The sequence below is a fragment of the Taeniopygia guttata genome, chromosome 23, assembly GCF_048771995.1.
Source record: "Taeniopygia guttata chromosome 23, bTaeGut7.mat, whole genome shotgun sequence".
In the NCBI taxonomy this organism is placed as follows: domain Eukaryota; kingdom Metazoa; phylum Chordata; class Aves; order Passeriformes; family Estrildidae; genus Taeniopygia; species Taeniopygia guttata.
The window spans coordinates 2,653,896-2,678,207 of NC_133048.1; the positions used below are offsets into that span (position 1 = coordinate 2,653,896).

General features: G+C 61.3%; 2 protein-coding genes and 1 long non-coding RNA gene across 20 annotated transcripts in view; 2 read left to right on the top strand and 1 right to left on the bottom strand.

Moving 5' to 3' along the window:
• NDUFS5 (NADH:ubiquinone oxidoreductase subunit S5) lies at positions 1-1,652 on the top strand (the record flags this gene model as incomplete). The annotated part of the gene is given in 2 exon segments (NM_001245520.1): positions 1-352; positions 1,443-1,652. Coding segments are annotated over 2 exon segments (321 nt in total).
• Positions 1,653-6,229: 4,577 nt separating this feature from the next.
• Positions 6,230-24,312, top strand: part of MACF1 (microtubule actin crosslinking factor 1) — a 141,024-nt gene continuing 122,941 nt past the window's right edge. For 12 of the 18 annotated variants that reach the window (XM_072917946.1, XM_072917953.1, XM_072917950.1 and 9 more), the window contains exons 1-2: positions 6,816-6,953; positions 8,181-8,454. In XM_072917946.1, the coding sequence (XP_072774047.1) occupies positions 8,235-8,454 (220 nt within the window). In that variant the 5' untranslated portion in view covers positions 6,816-6,953; positions 8,181-8,234. Of the gene's footprint in view, positions 6,361-6,815; positions 6,954-8,180; positions 8,455-13,629; positions 13,817-22,677; positions 22,745-24,312 lie in introns of those variants that run through there. The other 6 variants (XM_072917966.1, XM_072917964.1, XM_041720822.2 and 3 more) reach the window with 4 other exon arrangements.
• Positions 7,538-10,396, bottom strand: LOC116809244 (uncharacterized). Its single transcript, XR_012051816.1, has 2 exons — positions 8,377-10,396; positions 7,538-7,688 (listed from the first exon to the last, which is right to left on the bottom strand). It is a non-coding gene; the product is annotated as an uncharacterized lncRNA (long non-coding RNA).

Sequence of the window (24,312 nt, forward strand, 5' to 3'; positions counted from 1 at the left end):
GTCGAGCGCGCCGCGGTGTCGCGACGCCGGCCGCGCTTGACGGCGGGGGCGTCGCGAAAGGGCGGTGAAGGACGGGCCCGTGAGGGGCGGCGGTGTCGGATCGCGACAGCGGCCGTGTCGCGACAGCAGCGCGGCCATGCCGTTCTGGGGCCTGCAGAAGCAGCTGGGCATCGATGTGGACAGCTTCCTGCTGCGGCAGAGCATGCCGCAGCCGCACGGGCTGGCCGCGGTGTGCCACGCCTTCGAGCGCGAGTGGGTGGAGTGCGGGCACGGGCTGGGCCAGACCCGCGCCCGGCGCGAGTGCCAGCTGGAGTACGAGGATTTCATGGAGTGCATGCAGCGCACCAAGCTGGTGGGTGAGCGGGGATACGGCTCGAGGGGCTGGGGGCAGCGAGCAGAGGGTCCTGGCCGCGCTCTGGGGAGGTTTGGGGGTGCAGCGCAGGGTGGGAGCGCTGCTGCTCCTTCCCAGTGTGAGGGGTCTGCACCTGCCCCCGGGGCTGCGGGAGACCGGGGGGGATAAACTGCGGGAACCTGGGGAATTTAAAACTGCGGGAGCCCAGGGGAGATAAAACTGGGGAGCTCGGGGGAGATAAAACTGGGGAGCCCGGGGAAAATAAAATTGGGGAGTCCAGGGGATATAAAACCTGGGGAGCAGGAGAAAGGAAAACTGCGGGAGCCTGGGGAATTTAAAACTGTGGGAGCTCGGGGAAAATAAAACTGGGGAGCCCGGGGAAGATAAATCTGCGGGAGCCGGGGAAAATAAAACTGCGGGAGCCCAGGGGAGATAAAATTGCGGGAGCCCAGAGAATATAAATTGCGGGAGCCCGGGAAAGATAAAACTGTGGGAGCCCGGGGAACATAAAACTGGGAAGCCGGGGAAAATAAAACTGTGGGAGCCCGGGGAAGGTAAAATTGGGGAGCCGGGGAAAATAAAACTGCGGGAGCTCTGGGGAGATAAAACTGGGAAGCCGGGGAAAATAAAATTGCGGGAGCCCAGAGAATATAAATTGCGGGAGCCCGGGGAAATAAAACTGTGGGAGCTCGGGGAATATAAAGCTGCGGCTGCCCCGTTCCTGGAGGTGTTCCAGGCCAGCTTGGAGCAGGCTGATTAGTGGAAGGTGTCCCTGCCCACCGGGGTGGGACTGGGTGGGATGTTAGTTCCCTCCCAACCAAACCGTTCCGTGGTTTTGGGGCGGCACCGAGCAGAGTTCTCTCCCTGCCCCCAGCAGCATCCACATCCAGGATAAAATTGTGCTCAGAACGCGGGGCTGGGAACCCAAATCCCCTCAGTACAGAACACCCCGAAAGCCCCAAAGTCTTTGAGAAGAGCCTCAAACTCGAGTGAGGATCCCCAGGGCGGGGCTTAGTGTGGGTTCCACATCTGTGGGGCTGCCAGGACCTGCCGTGGGGACCCCCTGAGACCCCCCCCGTGTCCCTGGCAGACTCAGCGGCTCCGGCTCATCTTGGAGCAGCGGGACAGGATGATCAAGCAGGGGAAGTACACACCCCCCGAGCACCACACGGGCAAGGAGGAGCCCAGGCCGTGATTGCCGCTGGAATTCCTCTGGGAAGAAAACCCCCAGAGCCCGGGGCAGGGGCCCTGCTGTGGCTGGAGGGGTCTGCTGGGGCAGTAAACATCCCTTTGCAATGTCTCCTTGCCTCTCTCTTGTCTCTTTTTTTTTTTTTTTTTTTGTCTTTTCCACACGGATTCAGGGTGGATTTGGGATCTCTCCTGGCTTTTCAGTGTGTGGCAGGCAGATTTCCTCACTGGGGGCTTTGAAATGCCAGCAGGAGGGCCTGGCACAGCCCAGGGGGTTTGTCCCTGCCAAGGAGAATTTTTTTCCCTTCAGTTTTGGAGCAGAATCGAAGCAGGAGAGTCCCTGGAAGTGGAGAGTGGCCAGCTCAGTGCTTTAATCCACATTTTTAATCCTGCTGCTGGTGGAGTTCATGCTGGATTTTTGCTGGGAGATTCCTGATCCCAAATCCCCCTGCTGGGATAAGCCCAGCGTGACCTCCAGGGGCAGGGAAGTGACACAAGGGACATTCCAGAGGGACATTCCAGAGGGACATTCCAGACCCCTGCTTCCTGGGGCATAAATCCCATGGTGGGCACAGGAGAGGAGTCCCATGGATCCCTGACTCCAGGCAGCCCCTGGGGTTGCTGAGCCCTTGGATATGAGGGATTACAGCTGGCTGCTGTTTTTTGGGGGGCTCTGAGCCATCCCAGGGTGTCCAGAGCAGGGATCTGAGCCAGCAGGGCTCTGTTATTTCCCCTTGGATCAAAGTGCACTGGGAAAAAAGCCTTCCCTGGATTTCACAGGTCTCAGGAGCCATCCCAGCAGGGTTGGAGCTTTTCCTGGGATTTCTGCTGCTCCTCACAAGCCCCTGTCCCTCAGCTCCCCCCAGAGCAGCCTTCCCTGGCAGGGCAGGCACTGGGGGAGCTCCAAATTCCCACTCTGGGATCAAATCCTCTGAGCCAGGGCCACATCCATGTCCCAGGAGTGGCTCTTCCCTGTGCCTGCCTTTGTTTGGCACTGCTGATCCACCCCCTGCCCTGTGTGTTCCCTCTCATTTGGATAACTCTGGAAATAATGGCCTTTTAACATTTTTTTCCACCAATTTTGATATTTTCTCCTGTTTCCTGCCCAAAGCAGAAACAAATGACCCAAGACCCCATCCTGGCTGGATCCTTGCTAATTCCTGGCTGTCCTTGCAGTAACTGATGGAGATTGTTAATCCTCAGGGATTCTGATTGCTGCTTTAAATATGAAAACTCTGGTGCTAATGTGTTTGAGCAGAGGAAAACCAACCTCAGGATATCAGTGCTCCATGGATCTCAGCATTCCAGCTGTAAAAACGGGCAAGGAGGGGAAAACATGGGAACCACGTGAGGAAAAGGGAATGGCTTCGGGTGGAAAAGGACTGGGGAGGCTACAGAGCTGCCAGAACAAGTAAAGGATGGATCAAGAGGGGAAATGGTGCTGGGGATGGAAATCAAGCAGTGCCACAGAGCCACTGGAGTGATTTATCCTCAGTGGATTGATCACTGGAGTGATTTATCCTCAGTGGATTGCTCACTGGAGTGATTTATCCTCAGTGGATTGATCACTGGAGTGATTTATCCTCAGTGGATTGATCACTGGAGTGATTTATCCTCAGTGGATTGCTCACTGGAGTGATTTATCCTCAGTGGATTGATCACTGGAGTGATTTATCCTCAGTGGATTGATCACTGGAGTGATTTATCCTCAGTGGATTGATCACTGGAGTGATTTATCCTCAGTGGATTGATCACTGGTGTGATTTATCCTCAGTGGGTTGTCCACGGGAGGGATTTATCCTCAGTGGACTCTCCTGGGGGATTTGGGGAGGAGGAGTGAGGAGGGGATGGGGCTGTGGCTGGAGGATTGGGGACATGGAGCACCCTGAAGGTCTGAGCAGGGCTCAGCTACTCCAGGAGCTGATCCCTCACCAAAGCACAGCTCCCCAGGGCCACTCCCTGGATTTCAGCCGCCGATGGAAATTTGGGAAGCAGAACCAGCCAGGAGGTCAAATCTTCATGAGCCTTCACACTTGCAATCACTCATTAATGGATGGTAATTAATTATTATGAATTCCCTTTCCCAAAGAGATGTGCACTGGTGGAGGCACCAGGAGTGCAGGGAAGACTTTGGGGATGACTTTTCTGGTGGAGTTTTGCCACAGCAGCAGCAGGGGCCAAAACTCCCAGGCAGGAATTGCTGTTTTGGGGGGAAAAACCCTGTTTTGGTTAGAAGCATTGCTTTTCCAGGGAGAGGAAGGAAAACAAAAACCATGCTCAGCAAAAGTCCTGGCAGCTGACTGGTGTGGAGAGTGACTCATCCCATCGAGCATCCAGATGTCAGAGGAAATTTTGGGATGCATCTGAACGCTCCTGGCTCCCGAGTGGCTCTTTAGATCCGTTCAAAATCGAATTGCGCCGGCGATCGGCGCAGCCACAGCCAGGAGAATCCGTTTGCTGGAGTTAAAAGCTCTGTCAGGAATTGCACCAATAAAGGGAATAATCAAAGACGTGATGAAAACAATCAAATTGATGGAGAAATTAAAATAAAAACACGTCCCAGCTCTGTTGGGAGGAGGCCAAGGCTCTGGCTGAGCAGCAGGGATCGAAAATGGATCTGATGCTCCTGACTGAGTTCCCCTGGGCAAAGGGATTTGGAGCATCCTCAGCTGCACAGTGTGGTTCACCACGAAGCCTGAACAGGATCCATATCCAGCCTGTAGTAGTTCCAAATTTATATTTTGCTCTTTGCCTTTTTTGTCGCTTTTTTGGCAGGGGGTGATGCCACGTCCCAGCTGGGTGGGAGGCAGCGGGGCTGGGATGGGGTGGGAAATCTCCGTGGGGAGCTGCTTCTGCCATGGACACAGCTCTGGCTGGGCAGGAGCTGGTGAGGGCAGAGCACCATCCCTCCCCCCAGCCCCTCATTCCCCTTTTCCTACAACCTTTAGCCCCCAGGAGTGGGAGTTGGGCTCTGGGATTTGGGATTGGGCTGAGCCCCCACCTCCTGCAGCTCCCACAGCCCTGGATGTGCTGTGCATCGTCTGCAGCTCCTCTCTGCCTTGAGAGGGGGAACAAACAACTCTCAGGAGATGAATAATTTATCAAAAGTCAGGGGAAAAGGCAGATTTCAGCCCTGGGCTTAGGCAGAGGTTTTAATGAGGGAGAGGGGACAGTTGTGGGGGCAGAGCCAGGTTCTGGCTGATCTGCACCAGGAGACCTCTCCTGCATCCCTGTGGATGTCCAAGGTCTCGGCACTCGGGGTCCCAGGGGTCCCCTCAATCCTGCTGAGCAGAGGAACAGGGAATTGAAATTATTTAGGGAGAACCTGCCTCCCCCTTCCTCCCGAAATAACGATTCCCTGTCTCCACGTAGGCAAAACAACGCAGGATCCCAACCCAGATTGGCAGCACAAATAATCCAGCGAGGGATTTCGGGAAGCGCGTCCCGCCTGTCAGATCCACGCGGGTTGGAACCGTCTCCCGGCCGCCCGCGCTCCTCCGGGATTCAGCACGGCTGGAATTGGCTGCGTTTGCTCCCGGAGGAGCGGGAGGGAGGAGGCTGGAGCCCGGCTGGTGCCACGCGGGGTGACAAAGGCACCTGGTGACACAAAGGCACCTGGTGACACAAAGACACGCGTCACCGTGCGCTTCCCGCAGCCGGGCGGGCCATGAGCCCCGAGGGCGAGCGGTGCCCGGTCACCGAGGCGGTGACCGAGGGTGTCACAGCATCTCCCCGGTGTGTCCCGGGGGCCGGACCGGCCGCGGCCGCTCTCTCGGCACCGGCAGCGCTGCAGAGACGCGGCTGAGCCGCCCAACCCGTCCGGGAGCTTCGGGCACGGCGCTGCGGCAGCGTCTGGTTCTCCAGGCGCTTCTCTCCTCCCAGCGCCTCTGGGGCTGCGGGATGAGCCTCCCCTGCTCCGCAGCTCTCACGGCTTTTGGGGTCCCCTGTGATGATGGGAAGCGCAGCCCCCGCCTGAGCCTGAGCGCGTTTATCCATCAGCGATCAGCACGCCCCGAGGGTGTGCGCAGAAAGCAGCGGCAGGGTGGCACCAGGGTGATGGCCCTGCCACTGTCACCTGGTGCCAGCCCACAAGCACACCCTTTTCCATCCAGTACACCCTTTAATCTGCCCGCAGTTCCCCAGCACCACGAGGGTTCCCAGCTCCCACATTCCCAACTGGACCTCGCCTCTTCGAGGCCTTGCCCTCGCGTCTGTGGGGTCACCCCACTGGCGTGTCCACACCTGGGCGGGTTTTGGCCGAGTGTTTCCTCCCCATCCCTTCATCCCACGGGCAGAACCGCGGGGCAACACGTGCTCCTCTCCAGCCACGTCCCAAGCCGCGTCCAGGAGCGGCTGTCACCACACCCCACGCCCCGTGTGTGTCCTCCACCGCGTCCCACCCCGTGGCTGGAAGCACTCAGGAAAACACGCGGCGGGGAAGCAGAGCTCTTGGGATGAGATCTGAAAACCGGCGGGGGAGAGATGCCCACGGGGCACTCGGCAGCGCCGAAACCCCGGGGGGACCGGGGGGACCGGGGCGCCGGGCTTGGCCGGGCCGGGTGCGGCGCCGCGGGAGCGGCCGCGCTGGCCCGGGGCCGTGGCACGGAGCCGCCGCCGCTGCCCGTGGGATGCCGCCGTCGGTGCGGGGCGGTTGGATGTGCCGTCAGCCGGAGCGGTTCAGCCTGCTTCACTCCTGCCAGGCGGCTGGGGCTGTCCTGCAGCTCCGCCACCCCTTCGGGCTGCTCCTGGTGTCCCTGCCCGCGCCGCGCCTGGCGCTGGGACGCGTTCGGCTGCGCTTGGGATGCGCGGCTGCCCCGCAGGTGAGGCCCTGGGCGGCTCACGGCCCTCCCGGTGCTGCCCTCCGCACCTTCCCCAGCCTGTGCCCCGCACCCTGTGGTGTCCCCCGCCATGCCCCACATCCCCGATCGATGGGTGCTCCAATTCCCCTGGGCCTGGGGGCAGCCGGAGGATGAGGATGAGGATGGAGCGGGGATGCTGCGAGGATGCCGGGGGGGGTCTGTGGGGTGCGGGGAGCTGCTGGGTGCTTGTGGGGGACCCCCTGTGCAATGGGGGTGTAGGGTGGGGAGGCAGCGGGCGTTGGGGTGCCCCGGGGAGCCCGGGCAGGTTGGAGGGCACAGGCTGGGAGCCCCGAGGGGGGTGCCCGAGGCCGGCCCGGGGGTGCCCGGGGTGGAGGTGCCGGTTGTGCTGGCGCAGGGGCGGGCGGCGGGGCCGGTCCCGGGGCTGTGCGGGGCGGGAGGCGGCCGGGACCCCCCCGCCGCTCCCCGCCGCCCGGTGGGCAGGGCCGGGCCGGGCCGGGGGAGGCGCCGCGGCGGCGGGAGCGCACGGCGGGGCCGGGAGCGGCCGGACCGGGAGCGCACGGCGGGGCCGGGCCGGTACCGGAGCGCCGGCGGGGGTGAGCGGTGCCGGGGCTGCGCAGCGGGGAGGGAGCGGGGAAAGGCGGCGGATGGAGCGGGGATGGAGCGGGAGAGCGGCGGGGATGGAGCGGGAGAGCGCAGGGTCAGAGCGGGGGATGGAGCGGGAAGGGCAGGACGCGGGGATGCGGCGGGGATGGAGCGCGGAAGGGCGGCGGGTGGGGATGGGGATGGACCGGGAAAAGGGGGCAGCAGCCGCCGGGGCTGGGCTGGAGCTGCGGGCACCGGAGAGAACCGGGAGGAAGGGTAGGACCAGGTGGGAGCAGGACCCGGGGGGGGCACACCGGCCCCGTGTGCCCCCGCAGAGCCGTGCCCGCGCCCCGCTGCCTCCCGCACCTGCTGCCCCCCCGGCCGTGCCGCAAACCCGCCTCCAACCCCCGCAGCCCCCGGCCCTGCCGCTCCCCGGGCTCCGAACCCCGCCCGGCCCCGCAGCCCCCCCCAGCCCCACACCCGGGGGTCCCCCAAGAGCCGGGCGCGGGCTGAGCCCCTCGGGGCTACCGGGGGTTTGGGCCGCGATTCATTTTTTCGCAGCTTTTCAATGGGGGGTGAATGACTCATGGAATCCTTTCTCCGTTTCTTTCAATGTTTTTTTGGGTCTCTTTGTTCCTGTTTTGCTGATTAAATGATGGGAATAAGGAAAGGCTCGGCGTGATGGAGGCGGCTCCTGCGCCGCGGCACATCGCTTGTAGGAGTCTCAGGCATTTTTCCTGGCCGTGCTAGAGGACACAATGAGATTTATTTTAAATATGTCTCACGCAAGGTGCTTATTTGCCCAGCGTGTATACGCGGCACAGCTCACTCCCGGCGTGCTCCAGAAAGCCCTACCATCTTCCTCTGCCATGATTAATAAGATTTTTTAAAGCCATCCCCGCTGTCAGAGGGGAAAAACCTGCAGGTACAAAGGGCAGAGCCGAGCTGATGCTCCTTCTTGCGCCGAGCACAAAGAAATCCAGCCCAAAAGGTTGGACTTGGCTTTGTGGGAGCGAGTCAGGGATGCCAGCCTGAGCTTTGCTGGTAGAGGAGCAGCCGTGCCACTGTCCCCATCCCTGGGAACCCCCCAAGGGGGAAACTGAGGCAGCACTCAAAACCTCCAGGAGGGCAGAGACACCCATGGTGGACGATCCCTTCTCCACCACCCGCAGCTCCAGTGGCGGGGAGGGCCCCGCGGCCGGTGGCTCGGTGTCACTCGCTGTTTGCTCCTTCTCCAGGGTGTCGCTGCCCGCGGGGACGTCCTGCCCGCCCTCCTGCCCCTGCCCTGGGCCATGTCGTCCTCCGACGAGGAGACCCTCAGCGAGCGCTCCTGCCGGAGCGAGCGGTCGTGCCGGAGCGAGCGCTCCTACCGCAGCGAGCGCTCGGGCAGCCTCTCCCCCTGCCCCCCCGGGGACACCTTGCCCTGGAATTTACCCCTCCACGAGCAGAGGAAGAGGAAGAGTCAGGATTCGGTGCTGGACCCGGCCGAGAGGGCTGTCGTCAGGGTCGCAGGTAAGGCAGCGCCTTGTTGGTTCCCCCCGGGGGTTCTCGGGGCTCCCCCGCGGTGACTGAGGTGCTCTTGGGGTCACCTCTGTGCCCCACAGCTCCTCAGGGAGCCTGGGGATGGGTGGGGAGAGGAGGGGAGGGATGGATGTGGCGCTGGTGGCCGAGGAGCAGGGTGGTGGTTTGTCTCTGCCCTGGCTTTGTCCTCTCCAGGCTCGCCCCGGGCGGCTCATCCCTCAGCACTGGGGTTAAGGGATGACTGGGCGCCTCCAACTCGCGGCTTGGGTGACATTAAAATGCTTAATTAAGGACTGAACGGCTCCTCGGTGGAACAATGCCCTCGGCTGAACTCCGGGGAGGAATTTGCCCGGGGAGGTTGGGGATTCCGGGCCGGTGATGGAGCTGGGGCTGCTCCTTTGTGGTGCCCATGGGCAGCTCCAGGGCTGCGCTCACTGGGACGTGCTGGTGTCCCCGAGTGGAGGGGACAGCGCTCCGTGTGTCCCTTCTGCCGTGCTGCTGAGGCAGCCACAGCTCGGGGAAGGAGCAGGGCCGGGAAGCAGAAACAAAAGGGACACAGGGACGGACCCACCTTGGCCGAGGGCTCCTGGTCCAGGCGCCGCTCTGGGGGTTGGGGAGGGAGGATGGGGGGATCTGCTCAGGGTGGGGCCTCCAGGCACCAGAGCTGCGATTTGATTCTTCGCTGGGGCCAAATGGCCGTCAGGGGCTTTGATCTGTGTCTGCCGGGCTCTGTCCGCATCCCCTTTGATCTGCTCCTGCCGGAGCAAACGGGGATTTGGGAATCGGGGCCGGGGATTTGGGAATCGGGGCCGGGGATTTGGGAATCGGGGCCGTGCTCAGGGACCCCTGCGGAGCCCTGGCCAGGCTGCTCCTGCCTGTTGCTCCAAGAAGAACCCGGGGCTGGGCTTTAATCTCCCTGCTGGGGGTGGGCACAAGGGTGACAAACCCCCTGAGGTGCCCGCTCTGCCCAGTGGGTGACCAAACCAGCCCCAGTGCTGGGGACACAGACTGGGAGCACCTGGCACAGGGGCAGGTGCCACCAGGCCAGGGGTGGCCGTGGGGTGCTGCTCCCTCTCTCCCTGCCTGCCCCATGGCACGGGGGTGCCCGGGGATCCGGCCGTGCCGCCGTGCCAGCCCGGGGATCTTGGGGCTGGAAGAACCAGTTGATTCAAATGATGGTTCTTGAGAATGCACTGTCTGGGGCTGGGACAGGCAAATGTGAAGGGTGTGGCTGGCCCTGCCCCAAATCCCAAATCCCAAATCCCAAATACCAAATCCCTGGGGCTGGGAGATGGAGGGGTACCGGGATCCTGCCATGTTCACTGCTTCTCATGGACCCGCTCTGCCCCAAAATCCCCATCCTCCCACACGCCAGGGATGGATCCTGCCAAGGCCCAGCCATTCCCCAGCTCCATTTCTGCCCGGGGTGCCGAGTGCTTGTTGTCACCCAGCTGGATCCAGCCCGTGATGAAAGGCAGGGGGATGTCACAAAATTCGGTCTCATGCAGATTGCCCATTAAAAATAACTCGGGAGGTGCAGTGAGACAGTGCTGAGCTGGGAAAAAAAAAAGAAAAAGAAGAGTTCCGAGACAGTTTTGTGTCACCAAGTTTGAAAATGAGCTGAAATATTGATTCAGGTCCTTGCATTATTCAGTGGGAACGTCTGCGGGGCGCTGGCTGCCCCAGGGCCTCTTCCCACTGGGATGGTGGCCTGAGGAGTGGCTCTGGGGGACCTGGCACCTCTCAGTGAGCTGAGGGGAGGGCAATGGGGGCTTGGCTTTTTGGGAACCCCAGCAAGGGGCACCAGGGCCTGGGGATGGAGCCTGGGCATCATTTGGGGCTGGGGAGTCCCACCCTTGTGCCACCACGGACCTTGTAGAGGTGACACAGAAGGAGTGGCACCTTTGTGGGTTTGGGGGACACAGGGATCTTGGTTTTGAGGGGACTCAGAGATCTGGGGGGGCTCTTCCTCCTCACTCTCCGTGGGGTCCAGCAGTCTCTGCATCTCTTCTGGCCATCAGAGCCAAGGACAGGGGGACAGAGCCCAGGGAGGGCCCGTGGGGGGCTGGGACTCGCTGGCCCAGGTCTCCAGGCAGCTCTGGAGCCGTTCCCTGCTTTTCTGGCACCTCCTGGGAGGGGAGGGGGGAGCAGGACGTGGAGGGTCACAGTGTGACCCTTGGCCCTGCCTTGCTCTGTCTCGCTCCAGGCGCTTGGCAGAGGGTGAGGGTGGGCGGGGGTGGCGCTTTTAGGGGAAAAAAGGGGTTCTTTCATCCTAAACCCGCCTGCACTCGGCGCTGCCAGGGCCGGGCTGGGGCAGGAGGGGCCGGGGCACTCCGGGCTGCCAGGGGGTGATGGACGAGGCGTCGCAGGGGCTGTCCAAGGCTCTTTGAAAAGGTTCCTGGGAGTCCTTTGTCACCCGGGCAGAGGCAGCGGGAGGGAGCTGCGCTCCATCCGCGGGGACACGGGACAAACCCCCGCGGGGACACGGGACAAACCCCCGGCCCGGGGCAGGTTCCGAGCAGGAATCGCCGAGTGCCAGCTGGCCGGTGCACATTTCCCTTTCCTGGGAACGCGGTTTTTGGGTCAGAGGGATGTGGCAGCTCCGTGCCGGGGCAGCTGAGCCGTTCCCAGGGGATTCTCGGGCCGTTCCCAGGGGATTCTCGGGCTGTTCCCAGTGTGATGCTCCGCTGAGGATGCGCGCCTGGCACCGCCGGGCACAAAGGCCCCGCCACGAGGTCGCCGCCATCCAAACCCTCCTCCCCACCGAGGCTCTGCCGGGGATGCGGCTGGGCACCCCGCGTTAATTACTTCTCCTAATTAAGGCGCCAAGCTGAAAGGGAGATGCCTCCAAAAGCGGGATTTGTGTAACCCCACCCCAGGCCGGGGGCTGCGGGAGGAGGAGGAGGAGGAGGAGGAGGAAGATGGAGGTGCTGCCCCTGGTCCCTCCTCATTCCCTGGAGGGATGTGGGGTGCGGCCCTCCCCACCCTGAGGGGGCTCGGGGGTCCCTGGGTGACGGTGGGGACACACGGGGTGTCTGTGGGAGTGGGATGGGGCTTTTCTCGTTGCCATGGTAACCCAGCCGGGCCCTCCAGTTGCCATGGGAACGGCGCATCGGGGTGAAAAAGCAACATCTTGAGATGGCCAAAAATGAGATGCCCCAGTGAGGGGGGTGGGACCGGCGGGGGGGATGGCCAGGGGGTGTCCTGTGGGTGGGTGTTGGGGGGCCTGGAGTGTCCCCTGGCCTGGGGACAGCCACTCTCACGCTCCTGTTTCCACGGGAGGTTTTGCTCCGTCAGCTCAGCTGGGATTTGGGGGGGCTGAGTGGGGTTTCTGTGGGTATGGGAGCGCCAGGCTGCCCTGAACCCCCATTTCCCAAACCCGGCGGGGTTTGGCTCTGTCCCACTGTCCCCTCTCTGTCCCCTCCAAAGTCCCCCAGCTGATTCTCAGGGCCCCCTTGTTCCTGCCCGTTCCTCTCCAGGTGATGCTGAGGGGTCCCCTCCAGGCAGTGCAGGGTGTCACCCCCGGTGTCAGTCCCGCTGTCACCCCTCTGTGTCACCCTCTGGTGTAACTGCCTGTGTCAGGCACCCTCCTGTGTTGTCCCCAATGTCACTCCCAGTGTCACCCCCTGGTGTTAGTATCACCTCCAGTGTCACTCACTCCCAGTGTCACCCCCCAGTGTCACACACAGTGTCACTCCCTGGTGTCGTTCCTGGTATCACAGCCATTGTCACCCCAGTGTCACCCGTGTGTCACCCCCAGGGTAATCTTCAATGTCACCCCGATGTCACTCCTGTGTCACCTCTATGTTACCCCCAGTATAATCTCCAATGTCACCCCTGTGTCCCCCCCAGTGTAGTCCCCAATGTCACCCCGATGTCACCCCTGTGTCACCTCTATGTTACCCCTAGTATAATCCCCAATGTCACCCCTGTGTCCCCCCCAGTGTAGTCCCCAATGTCACCCCTGTGTCCCCCCCAGTGTAGTCCCCGATGTCACCCCTGTGTCCCCCCCAGTGTAATCCCCGATGTCACCCCTGTGTCCCCCCCAGTGTAGTCCCCGATGTCACCCCTGTGTCCCCCCCAGTGTAGTCCCCAATGCCACCCCTGTGTCCCCCCAGTGTAATCCCCAATGCCACCCCTGTGTCCCCCCAGTGTAATCCCCAATGTCACCCCTGTGTCCCCCCCAGTGTAATCCCCTGTGTCCCCCCTGTGTCCCCCCGTTGTCCCCCCGCGCTGCCCCGAGTGGCCGCCAGGGGTCGCGGCGAGCCGGGGGCGGGCACAGGGGGCGGGGCCTATTCGGGGGTGTGGCCTCAAAAGGGGCGGGGCAAACACGGCGGGTGGGCGGGGACTGCTCGGGTGGGCGTGGCCATGCTAATTTCGGACTCTGGGGCGTGTCCATGGCAGTGTCCCCACCCGTGGCAGTGTCCCCTCCCACATCAGTGTCCCCATCCACAGCAGTGTCCCCATTCACAGGAATGTCCCACCCACAGCAGTGTCCCCCACCCACGGCAGTGTCCCCATTCACAGGAATATCCCACCCACAGCAGTGTCCCCATCCATGGCAGTGTCCCCATCCATGGCAGTGTCCCCACCCACGGCAGTGTCCCCCACCCGCGGCAGTGTCCCCACCCGCGGCAGTGTCCCCACCCACGGCAGTGTTCCCAATCCATGGCAGTGTCCCTCACCCACAGCAGTGTCCCCTCCACGGCAGCGTCCCACGGGCGGTTACCGGGCCGGTTTTGGGATGTCCCGGGAGCCATGAGCGGGTCTAGGGGCTTGTCCCTGCCGGTGGGCACGACCCAAGGCCGTGTCCCGGGGCGTGTCCCGGGCCGTGTCCCGTGTCAACCGGGGGGGGGGGTCCCGGTGTCCAGAGGCGGGTCCCGGGGCAGGTCCCGTGTCAACCGGGGGGGGGGGGGTGTCCCGGTGTCCAGGGGGCGATCTCGGGGCAGGTCCCGGTGTCCAGAGGCGGTTCCCGGGGCGGGTCCCGGTGCCCAGAGGCGGGTCCCGGGGCGGGTCCCGGTGCCCGAGGCGGGTCCAGAGGCGGGTCCCGGTGTCCAGAGGCGGATCCCGGGGCGGGTCCCGGGGCGGGTCCCGGTGCCCAGAGGCGGGTCCCGGTGTCCAGAGGCGGGTCCAGAGGCGGGTCCCGGTGCCAGAGGCGGGTCCCGGTGCCGGGCGCGGCGCGGCGGAAGCGGCCCCGGCACAGACGGGCCTTGGCCGCGCCGGCGGCAGCTGCGCCCAGCGCGGGGCACAAAGGCCGCCATGGCCGGGTACGTGCCGGGGCTGCTCCCGGCCAACCGGAGCCAGGAGAAGGAGTTCGTGCAGGCCTACGAGGACGTGCTGGAGCGCTACAAAGGTACCGAGCCCGCCGGGGCCCGCCGCCGGGCCTGGGGAGCTGAACCGGCGCCTCCGCGGTGCCTTCCCGGAGCCTTTCCGCTGTTTTCTCGGTGTTTTCTCGGTGTTTTCTCGGTGTTTTCTCGGTGTTTTCTCGGTGTTTTCTCGGTGTTTTCTCGCTGGAGGCGGATGCTCGTAGGCAGCATCCTCGTGTCCCCGCGTGGGGTGTCCCGATCCGAGTGTCCCCATGGCCGGGACAAGCCTCTGAGCGTCCCGCGTGTCCCCGGTTCCTGCCGTGGGCTGTGCGGGGGAGCTCCCCGTTCCTCCGTGCTGTTCCTGCGTGGGCTGCCCGCGGGCTCAGCATCCCTGCGTGGGGTGCCCGGGGGATGAGCGACGCTGCTGTCCCCAGCGTGGGATGGCCGGGGGCGCTCGGCAGCGCTCCGTGAGCATGCCCCCGTCCCCTGCCTTGGGCTTTCCCCGAGTTTTGGGGTCCCCGTGTCCCTTCCGTGGGGTGCCCAGCATCCCAGCCGCTCGGAGCAGCGCGGCATCCCTCATCCCTGCGCCCTCCCCCGCGGTGCCACCAGGGCTGTGGGGACCCACCCGTGTCCCCAGAGCCCCCCACGCGGCCGGGGTCGCTGGCTGAGCCCGGGTGGGTGGGGATGAGGGGCCGGGGCCGGTACCGGCAGTGAGTGTGCAGTTTTGATGTCAGCGGCTCGTCCCCGGCAGCTGTGTGTGCGTTCCCATTCTTCTGCTTGTTATTATTATTTTTTTTTCCCCTCCTCCCCGCTGCAGCGCTAGGCTTGTGCTGGAGCCCAGATTCCAGCCCCACAGGGCTCCCAGTGCTCCGGTTTAGAAGTTTAACAGCCAAGTCTCTTTAAAATGTGGATGGCCGGGCCGAGAGGAGCCGGGCGCTGTTTCCTTTTCCTTTTTTTACCTGCGGAAAAAGGGGAATAATGGATTCCCTGGATCCCTGATTCAGGGGGTGCCACTCCAGCATCCCAGAGGTGGGAGAGACTCGCAGCCTCCGCAGGGAGCAGGGAATAAAACCTCCTCAGGTGCCTCGGGAAACGTGACTTGGGCTTGTCCAAGTACTCGACAAACTTTTTTATTAATAAAAAGCTGCTTTGATGTAGTTGGGTTCAGCGTGGAGACGTTGGCGTGGAAGGAGCTGCTGTTTGCATCGGGTTTGCTTTGTTCCAGAAAAAAAAAGGAAATTCCAGGGCCTGTAATGCACTTGATCCAGCTGGAGCACCCCTGGCACCTGGGCTCCCCTTGCCCGCTCCCTGCTCTGGCTCTTGGTGCCCTCCATGAGCAATTGGGTTCTTGGGAAGGAGTTTTTCTAGGGAATACCCGTTTTATGCACTGGGATGTGGTAAAAAGCTGGATAACTTGGAAATACCCTGCTGGGTGTTGTCGGAGCTTGTTTGTAGAGTAGGGGAAATGAGTGTTTATACCCCATGAAAGCTTTCCTTTGCTTTTGAACCCTTCCCAGCTCCCCAGCCCTCCTGGGGCATCCCACCAGCGCTGCAAGGGCTGAGTGGGAGCCCCAGTTTGGGTTGTTTGAGTTTGAGTTGGTGGGTGTGTTGTCTCTTCCCTGTTATTCCCCACTGCAGCTCCTGTGAACTGCTTGGTTTTTCCTGTCCAGAGCAAGTTTTCCACTGGCTCATCCCCTCCCCCTCTTAATCCTGCAAAAACAGAGAATTTTCAGTGAAATGTGACTGCTGAGGGCCCAGTGGGGAGACCTGTGGTGTTCTTGTGGTGGTCACATCCAGGACCTGCCACATCCAGGACCCGGCACTACCAGCACCGGCGGCAAGGAAGACACTTGGCCTTGCCAAAACCAGGATTGCAAATGCAATTCTCTAAGACAACACCACTAAACACCCTAAAAACCCTAAAAAACCCCAATTTGTGCAGCAAGGCCTCCGCTGTGGAGCGAGCTGGGACAGGTCTGGAGGGAACGAGAGCGGCGGCGCTGGAAGGGTCCCAGAGCAGGCTGTGGGTGCTGAATCTCCCTGGGGAGCAGGAGAGAAGCACTGGCAGATAGATCCCCGTGATTCCTTTCTTCCCAAGAACACCCACCCTCGGCGGCGGGGTGCCGCAGCGCTGCGGTGCCGGGGCTCACCGGGACGCTCCCGGTGCCTGCCCGGGGGAGGATTTGCATCAGCGCTGCGGGGGCACCCACCCGCTGTGCCCCGTTCCCGAGGGGGTGGCTTCAAGCAGAGGATGGGGCTAAAAGTGGCCGTTTTGGGGGTGGTGGCTCAGGTGATGTCTCAGCGCTTGGTCGCTTCAGCCGCCGGCGTCCTCGGGGTTGTGCCATGGGGAGAACCCCACACCTGCAGCTGGGAGGTCCCCAGTGCCACCACCTTCAGCTGTGTGGCCCGGTTGGAAGCCATCAGGCCAGCTCCCAGCAGAGATTCCAGCCCCTCTTGCCTCATCCCTGCACATGCCGGGACCTGCTGCCGCGGATCCCGGTGGGAATGACGGCACCGGCGCTGGTGGTGGAGCTTTTTGGACACTTCTCTGTGGGGCTGGGAGCCTCATTCTGTCACCCTGAGCGGGGCCCAGCAGCTGAGGCCGCTCTCCATTCCCATGGCAGCCTCCTGTCGTGTTTTGGGGGTGCTGACCCTCGCTGTCCCCTTGGAAAATCGGGAATTTCCAGCCACGTGGGAATGGTGAGCAGCCCCCGGCAGCTCAAGGGTGCCGAGCCGAGCTCAGAACACAGGTCATGCTTCCCCTGCTCTCAGCGCTGTAAACATTAACTAATCAATCCTGGTGAAATCCTTTCTTTCTCATAATTAACTGGGGTTTTTTTTTGGGATTGGGGGGTAGAAAACCTGGAGCTGTGGCATCTCAAAAGGTTTTCCCTGCTCCTGGTGCTGTGGTGCCCAGCACGTGGCCTGGCTTGTTTGGACTGGGACAGCACAAAGTGGTTTGTCACCTTGGTTGAGTAAACTGCCTTCAGTTAGGGAGGGAACAACCTCCCAAGGGCTGGAGGAGACCCTGGGGTGGGCAGGAGAGGTGGGAGACCCTTGTAGAAATCAACCAGGATTCATTCCAGTTGGGACTGGAGCCTTCCTGCTGGTGGGTGGCATTCTCGCCCATGCCCATTTCTGAAGAACCTCATTTTTTCCCCACTTATGGCTGGTGTTGTGCCACAACAAATGCACCTGGAGGTGTCTGAGGGCTCGGAGGTGCCTTGTTCCTCGAGCCAAGCAGCTCTCCCAGTGTGCAGCCGCCTCCTGATGCAGGGGATTGCTGGGAGATCCATCCCACGAGGAGGAACATCGCTCCTGGCTGGGGCTGAGTGGGCTGCACGAGGCCTCTGTGGCCTGTGAGATCACTGCTGGGGCTGGTGGCATGCTGCTGACTCCTCGCTGGGGGAGAGGAAGCCCTTCTTCCTCTTCATCCCTCGGGAGGAAGGTTGGCCAAGTTCCACTTTTGGAGTGGAGAGTCCCTGGCTGGAGCGGGTGTAGGGGGGAAACTGGGCTGGAAGCTGTGGGGTTTTCCATCATTGCGTGAATAACCCTGATTTTTGGGGGGTTTGTGTGGGAGTCATTGGCTTCTCTGGCATGGAGGGGGGTGACCAGAGGCAGAAGGGGGCTCAGGAAGGTGGCAGGAGCCTGTGGGTGCCGAGGTGGAGCCCCAGCACTGGGTGCAAGGAGCTGCTTTGCTCCGTTTGTTTTGGCCAGCGGGGAAGTGGGGCTGGTGGCGTTGCAGGTGACAGGATCCACCCTAGCTGGCTCTCTGCGTGGAGCCATCCCCATGCCAAGGCTGGGATTGCCTGGTGGGGAGGTGTGTGCCTCCCCCCATCCCCATCCCACTCCATCCCACCCCATCCCGCAGCATCCCCTGGACCAGCGGCGCTGTCCTGGTGCCCTGCTCATGATCCAAACCCTGGCTGAGCCCTGCTCCTGCAGCTCCTGCAGCTCCTGGCTGCTTCTCCTCCTTCCCAGGGCTGTGAGAAGATGCCCTGGGAGGGCAGGGGTACCTCGCTGGCACCGGGATGTGAGCAGGGCTGTGCCGCAGGGTTTGATCTCCTCTCAGCAGCCTTTGGGAAGGGCTGGGGCTGTTCTCTGCCTGCTTTCCTCAGCTCTGCATTCTCGTGGAGCCTTTTCCTTCCCGGCTCATGCTTCGGGGCGAGACCGGAGTCTTTGACCTCCGTCTGCTGGGTCCGAGCCAACCTCCTTTTCCAGGCTCGTCTCGCTTGTGTCAGCTAAGTTTAGACTGCTCTGGACATACCGGCTGATGCCAGTGGCAAGGAACCTCCCAGAGGGAAGTAAAACAAGAGGTTTTATTTAAATTTAAAGTGTCTTAACACCATTGTTTGAATACCCGGGTGATAAGTGCCTTTTTTATGGGTCTGCAAGGGATAAATCCAGGCTGTGGGAGCAGCAGGCTGCTGCAGATTCCAGATCCTCCTGTCTTCCTGCAGGGAGAGGCTGGGCTGGAGCTCGGGGTGGGTGTCAGGGATGCTGGTCCATGCTGGGATCTCTGTGAGCCCTGCCTGGACACGGCTCAGCCTGGCTGGCTCCTGCACGGGGCAGTGTTTCTCTGCCGGTGGGGTGGCAGGAGGATGCTCAGAGCAGCTGGGAAGCAGCACAGCAGGATCAGCCCTGGAAAGGGGGACCCCACTCCCTGAGCTGCAAAACTCCAGCCCTTCCCAAGCCTCTGCGTGGCTCTGCCGTGCCCAGGGCGTTGCTGGATCAGTGCTGTGGCCGGATCTGAGCTGAGTTTTGCAGGCAGGTGAGGCAATCGCTGCCCTGGGGAGAGGCGGTGCGGGGCTGCTGGCACACCTGGGATGGGGCTGGGAGTGGGGACACAGAGGGAACCCCCATGGCTGTGTCCCCCTGGCAGTGGGTGAGCCCTCCCAGCTCCATGGGCAGGACCAGCAAACCGGCTCCTCTCCTCACCCCTGGTTGCTCACGCCTTTTTCCCACCCCACGGGAGGCTGCGGGTGGGGTGGGAACCAGCAGAGCCGGTGCTGGGAGGTGGTGGCAGGGAGCTGATCTCCCCAGCACACCCCTCATCCCTGCTGGATGCTGTCCTTGGCATCTGCCTTTCCTTCCAGACGTTTTTTCTCCCGGGAAACTCCAGATTTCACCTCTCAGCACTGTCTGGGGTGGGGGTCTGGGGGTGTTCAAAGAGCCTCCAGCTTGGAGAGGGAGACTGCCAAGGAAATTCCCTGCACGGAGGATGCTTGTGTTAATAAGCTGGGGAGTTTCACAGCCAAGCTCTTGTCGTGGGGTTTTGTGTGTCTGGATGGATCTCACCTGGCTGGGGAGGGGGGGAATCCTCCAGCCTCAGCTTCCCGTGGGGATGTGTGGTGGGGCAGGAGGCTGAGTGATCAGACTTGGTGTGTGCTTGGCCCTGGACAGGGTAAAATGAGTCCTGGGATGGGATCTGTGTGTCCTGCTCCTGGGTCAGATAAGCCCAGGGATTCCTGGAAGAGGGGGGGAAGTGGAGGGGGGCTGTTGGGCAAGATGGTTTGGGAGATTCCGGGTGAGAAGAGGACGGGCAGCAGCTCCCTGTGACCCCTGAGAGCCCAGCAGAGGTGGGACAGGTCTGGCTGCAGAGCCTGTGCTGGTCCCTGCAGCCCTGCCTGGAGTGTCCCTTTGTCACCCGCTGTTTATCAGCGCTCTGAGCCGCTGGGAGGCCACAATTGTGTTTATTTTCTTGTTTTCCTGTGCGTGACAAGCCTGCATTTCCATTTTTCATTTCCTGTTGAGCCCTGTTTCCCTCTGCTGAGTCCCAGCGTGCCCTGCCTGCCCTCCTCTGCTCAGATGAGTGGTTTTTTTTTTTTTAATGATGCTTGGGAAGCTTTTCCAGCCTCCCACAGGTGATGAGTGCTGTGTTTTGCACCTCTGCAGCACCTGCGTGGGCTGTGTTCTCTCCCAGCTTCTGTTTTGCCCACCTTGAGCTCTGCTGGGAGCCTTTTCCCCTTCCTCAAGCTCTGCTGGGGTCAGGGGCATAATCCTGCCATGGTTGGGGTTGAAACCAGCTCCTTCTCCAAATCTCTTGCTCTGCCCTTGCTCCCCCCACCACCCACCCACTCCTGCATGGAGCTGTGCCTTGATCCCAGTGGGATTTTTGTCTCCTATCAGGGTGGGACTCATCTTGCTTTTTATTAATCATTATTCGTGTCCGTTGTGGCCCTATAGAAATGCTTTTGCCAGCAGCTTATTTTTCCCTGCAGGAAACTGTATACAAGGGCTCCCCTGGCTGGGAGATTCCAGCTGACCTTGGGCAGTTTTGCTCCCAGTAAATCCTGTGGGAACGACTCCTTTCCATGCAGAGTGGGGTCGGGATGTCTTCCCAGCCTGGTGGTCCTGCTCTGCCCCGTTAATGAGCATTAATTAGTGCTCCCCCCCCGCTTCAGGCGAGTTCAGCTGACACGGTGATGTTGGGGACAGCTGGCGTGGCCCTGTGACCCCGCTGGGGTGACGGTGCAGCCTCAAGGCTGTCCCGAAATAAATCATAAATCCAGGCGTGTCCAGGATCACACCTCCATTCCCTGCCTCTGGCAGCACCCTTGGCACTGGCTGGAACAGCTCCAAGACTTTGGGGTCCCCAGCATCCCCCCAGCTCCGGGGGGACAGCCACACACAGGAGATTTCGGTGCAGGCACCTCCAGACTCTGCTGCCCCTGGGGATATTTCATCCTGGCCCTGCTGGGATATTTCAATATTTCATCCTGGCTGTTTGGGATGCCTCTCGTTCCTGCTGGGAGGGCAGTTGCTGTGCTGGGGGATCTGGGATTCCTGGATGTTGCTGGCGCTGGGGGCTGCCCTGACTCTCCCCCCACCCCAGTCTCAGTGTGCTGATGGAGCCAGCTGGAGCGATCCTCCCTCCTCCAGGAATTCCTGGCGTTCCCAGAGGAGGGGAGAGGAGCTGGGATGCTTGGGGATGGGATCTGGTGTGGCGTCAGACCCGCTTCCCATTAACCCCCTCGGGACTGGAGGGGGGAAATGTCCTTCTCCCCATCAGGGCAGGGTTTGGGGGAGCTCAGGCTGAATTCCCCCCTCTCCCTCCTGCTGCTGTGGTTTTGGAGCCTGCTTGCCGTGTCCAGGGGCCATCCTGCTGGGCTCTGGGCTCTCCCCTTCGCCAGGAAGGAGAGGATGAAGATTAAGTTTGGGTCTCTCAGTCCCCCTGTGATGGGTTCAGCTTTCCGTGCCTGTTTGGGGGTGTTGGAGGGGAAGGACCTGATGTCCCCTCATGTCCCCTCCGTGGGGTTGTTCCCACCCTTCCTTCTCACAACCCCTTTGTCAGCAAGAATCAGGATTTTTTTTCTTTTCTTCCTTTAGAGGAAAATTCCATTGTGCTATTTTTAGTGGTGACAACTTGGCTTCTCCCAACAACTTTTATTCTGCTGCTGGTGCTGCCGGCGGGCACGGTGGAGGGGGAATGGCTGGGGATGGCCCTGTGATGCCAGGGATGCAGAGGGCACCTGGCACCTCCAGCTCCTAAATCCAGGCTCTTCTTGTGGCTGGATGAGCTCCTGGATCGCTGGGATGAACGGATGGCACCTCCATCCCACTGAGCCCAGGGATGCAGAGGGTGCTGGGGTGCCCCCTCACCACTGCCCCCCTTTCCAACTGGGAGCTCCCAGAGGGATTTTTGGCTCCCTGCTTCCCAGCTGTCAGGGGCACAAGCAGCAACTGGCCTGCTGGGTTTGCTCTGCTCGCCATGCAAAGTGATACCCCCGGTGTGTGTCTGTCCCTGGAGAAGTGTCTGTCTGTCCTGGAGCTGTGGAGGAGGCGGACACAGGGTTGCTTCCATGAGTGTTTTGTTTTTGTTGATGTTTTTGTGGATAATTTGCTGTGGGATGGGGGTTGCTCTGGGGGTGCATCTCAACACACGGTGAACGAGCCGGGGATTCAAGTGCCCATGGATGAGGGGAATCTCTGTGCTACCCTGAGTTTCAGGGAGCTTCCCCCCTGGTTTCTGGGGGAAGTTTTGGCTCCTGCAGCACATCCTTGCTCTGTTTCTCTCCCCTTCCTCTGGCAAAGCTCAAATGCTGCGTGGGAGCCCAGGCAGGATGATCCTGCACTGTGTGGTGGGTCTTGCTCAATCTGCTGGGATCTTTCCAGAGAGGGAATGGGGGGAGCAGGATCTACCTCCATGACAGCACGTTTCAACACTGCAGATGGTGATTATATTCTTAAAATTATCATTGTCATTATTGCCTTTATTATTTGATTTAACAGAAGCCCTGGTCTGTGCCTGGTGGACACCAGTCCTGCTGAAGGGCAGCAATGAGCAGGTCAGGCACTTGGATCCCCTTGGATCGCTCTGGGCTGGTTCCTGCTGCCAAAAATTCCTTTAAAACCAGTAAATCTCCTTTTCAGCTTTGTAAGCCCCTTGCAGCCAGGGCGAGGTGAACATGTGGCGAGTGTCGGGGGGCAGAGACGGGAGGGATCTGCTCCCCATCTGCTCCCGGGTCTCACCTGGCCCATTTTTCCAACATTTTATGGCATTTTTCTGATGGCTTCTCATAGACTGGTGCCAGTCAGCGTGGCTTTTCCCACAAGGATGGGAACCCATCTGCCCCTGCCTGCGTTTTCCTCGCCTTCAATCCCATTGGTTTTTTTTTTTTTCCTTCCCCTCCCAATTGCCTCCAACACTCTCCTGGCTGGAAATATCCCCAGGACATCCAATCTCTGCAAGCTGCGGCTGGAGGGGTGGGATGGGGGATGCCGGGGGGCCCTGGTGGTGCGGGGCAGTTGCTGGGCTCATTTGCAAAAAGGGGGCTGGCCTCAGCCCTGGGAGGCTTTCCTCAAATAAGGAAACACTGCCAGTGGTCAAAGGGCGACTGCGAGGAGTCCGGTGGGAACGCTGAGCTGGGGCTGGAGCTGCTGCTTGCCCCGATGCCGCCCAGCTGAGCAGCGCGGCTGGAAGATGAACTTGGAGAAGTACAAGAAGTTCCTGGATGGACTCGGCACCCTGAGAGGTATTTGTGACCCGTGGCAGGGAGAGGCTGAGCAGATGGGTGCCACCATCTGTCATGGATCCCTGGTGGAGGCAGATCCCAGCCAGGAGGAGCTGCTGCCTTCCCCGGCAGGGCTGGTGCTTCCAGGGCTCTGCTCCACTTCCCTCTTTTGTCCTCTGCTTGGATTTGGAGCTGGGCACAAAGGAGAGCTGGGGCAGCGGCCGGCCCAGCCCTGCCAGCAGTGCAGGGAAGCTGCTTGGCAAATAACAACTGGGAAAAGATTTGAGCTGAAATTCCCGCTCCGGGGGAGAGCAGGCTGCTGTTCCCACGGGATGGGGGCTGATCCTGCTCTGCCGAGGGTGCGTTCGCCGCGCTGCGCGGTGGCACCCGGGTGCAGATCGCTGTTTCCCCACTTCCCTTCTTTCTAAAGCTCTTTCCCAGTGCTCTGCCCTGTCCTGCCTGTCGGGCTGTCCCTGGAGAGCCAGCTGGGACACCCGATCGTGCTGGGCTGGCTCCTGGCAGGTGGCTGGAGGCACGCAGCCGTTGTCCCGCTGCCACAAGCAGCGAGCCCGGGCTGCAGGAGAGCAGCTCGGCTTACCTGCTGCTCTGAGAATGCTTTTTCTCCCCTTTCTTTCTCGATTTTTTTATCCTTCCTGCTGCCAGAGGAGCTTTTTCCTCTGGAATTCGCAGCCAGCCTCATTCTGCTCCAGGAATTCTGCTGGAAGGAGAGGAGAGGAAAGCAGAAGGCACCTGGAATGCCATGGCCTGTCATCCAACAATGCTGTCATTGACTTGCCCCTTTTTTACAGCAAGGCCTCGGCTGGGCTTTACCAGCTGATCCCATTGTATAACAAAGGTGAATCAATTCCATGTTTAATTTAGCAGGGAGCCAAGGGAGTTGTCACCAGCAGGCTGGCAGTGTCCCCACCCTCCCGTGCCGCCACCGCCGCTGCGAAGGGTTAATCCCGCAGCTCTGTGCTGACAGCTGCCCTGAGTTATCGAGTCTGGGAGGAATATAATTCACTTTCTTATGCTGCCGTGGTGTCCATCATACATTTTTCCTGAGCCTCGCTGCAGCTGGCACTGGGAATCAATGTAAAAGGAGCCATGTGCCGGCTGGGTGTGCCGGGGGTGGTGGCTGGCTCCGTCCCCTCCATCTCCAGCGCCTTGGCAGCCGGAGCAGGGACGGGTGCTGGGTTTGGCTGTGGGGTTTGGGTGCCATTGAGCCCCACTCTGTGTTTTGGGGCTGCTGCTGAAGCTCTCCCACGGAGCTTTCCAGCCCCGTCTCCAGCTGCAGCTCGGCGCGTTCCCGGCGTGCCCGCGAGGGCGAAGCCGGGGAGCCGAGATGACATTATTAATTGTGTTTACAAGGTGACTGCTTGCAGGAGCTGAGCTGGCAGCCTTCCCCTCTCCAGGTGCTGCCCAGAGCCCTGCTGGCAGCGTTGGCTCCCACATCCCAGAGCTCGTGGCACTTTCCGTTCCCGCCAGCCCGGAACAAGGACGTGGAAGCGCGGGTGGCACGTCCCCGAGAGGCTCAGTCTGTGGGTTTCAGTCTCTTTTGCTGCCTCCAGACCCAGTGATGATGACTT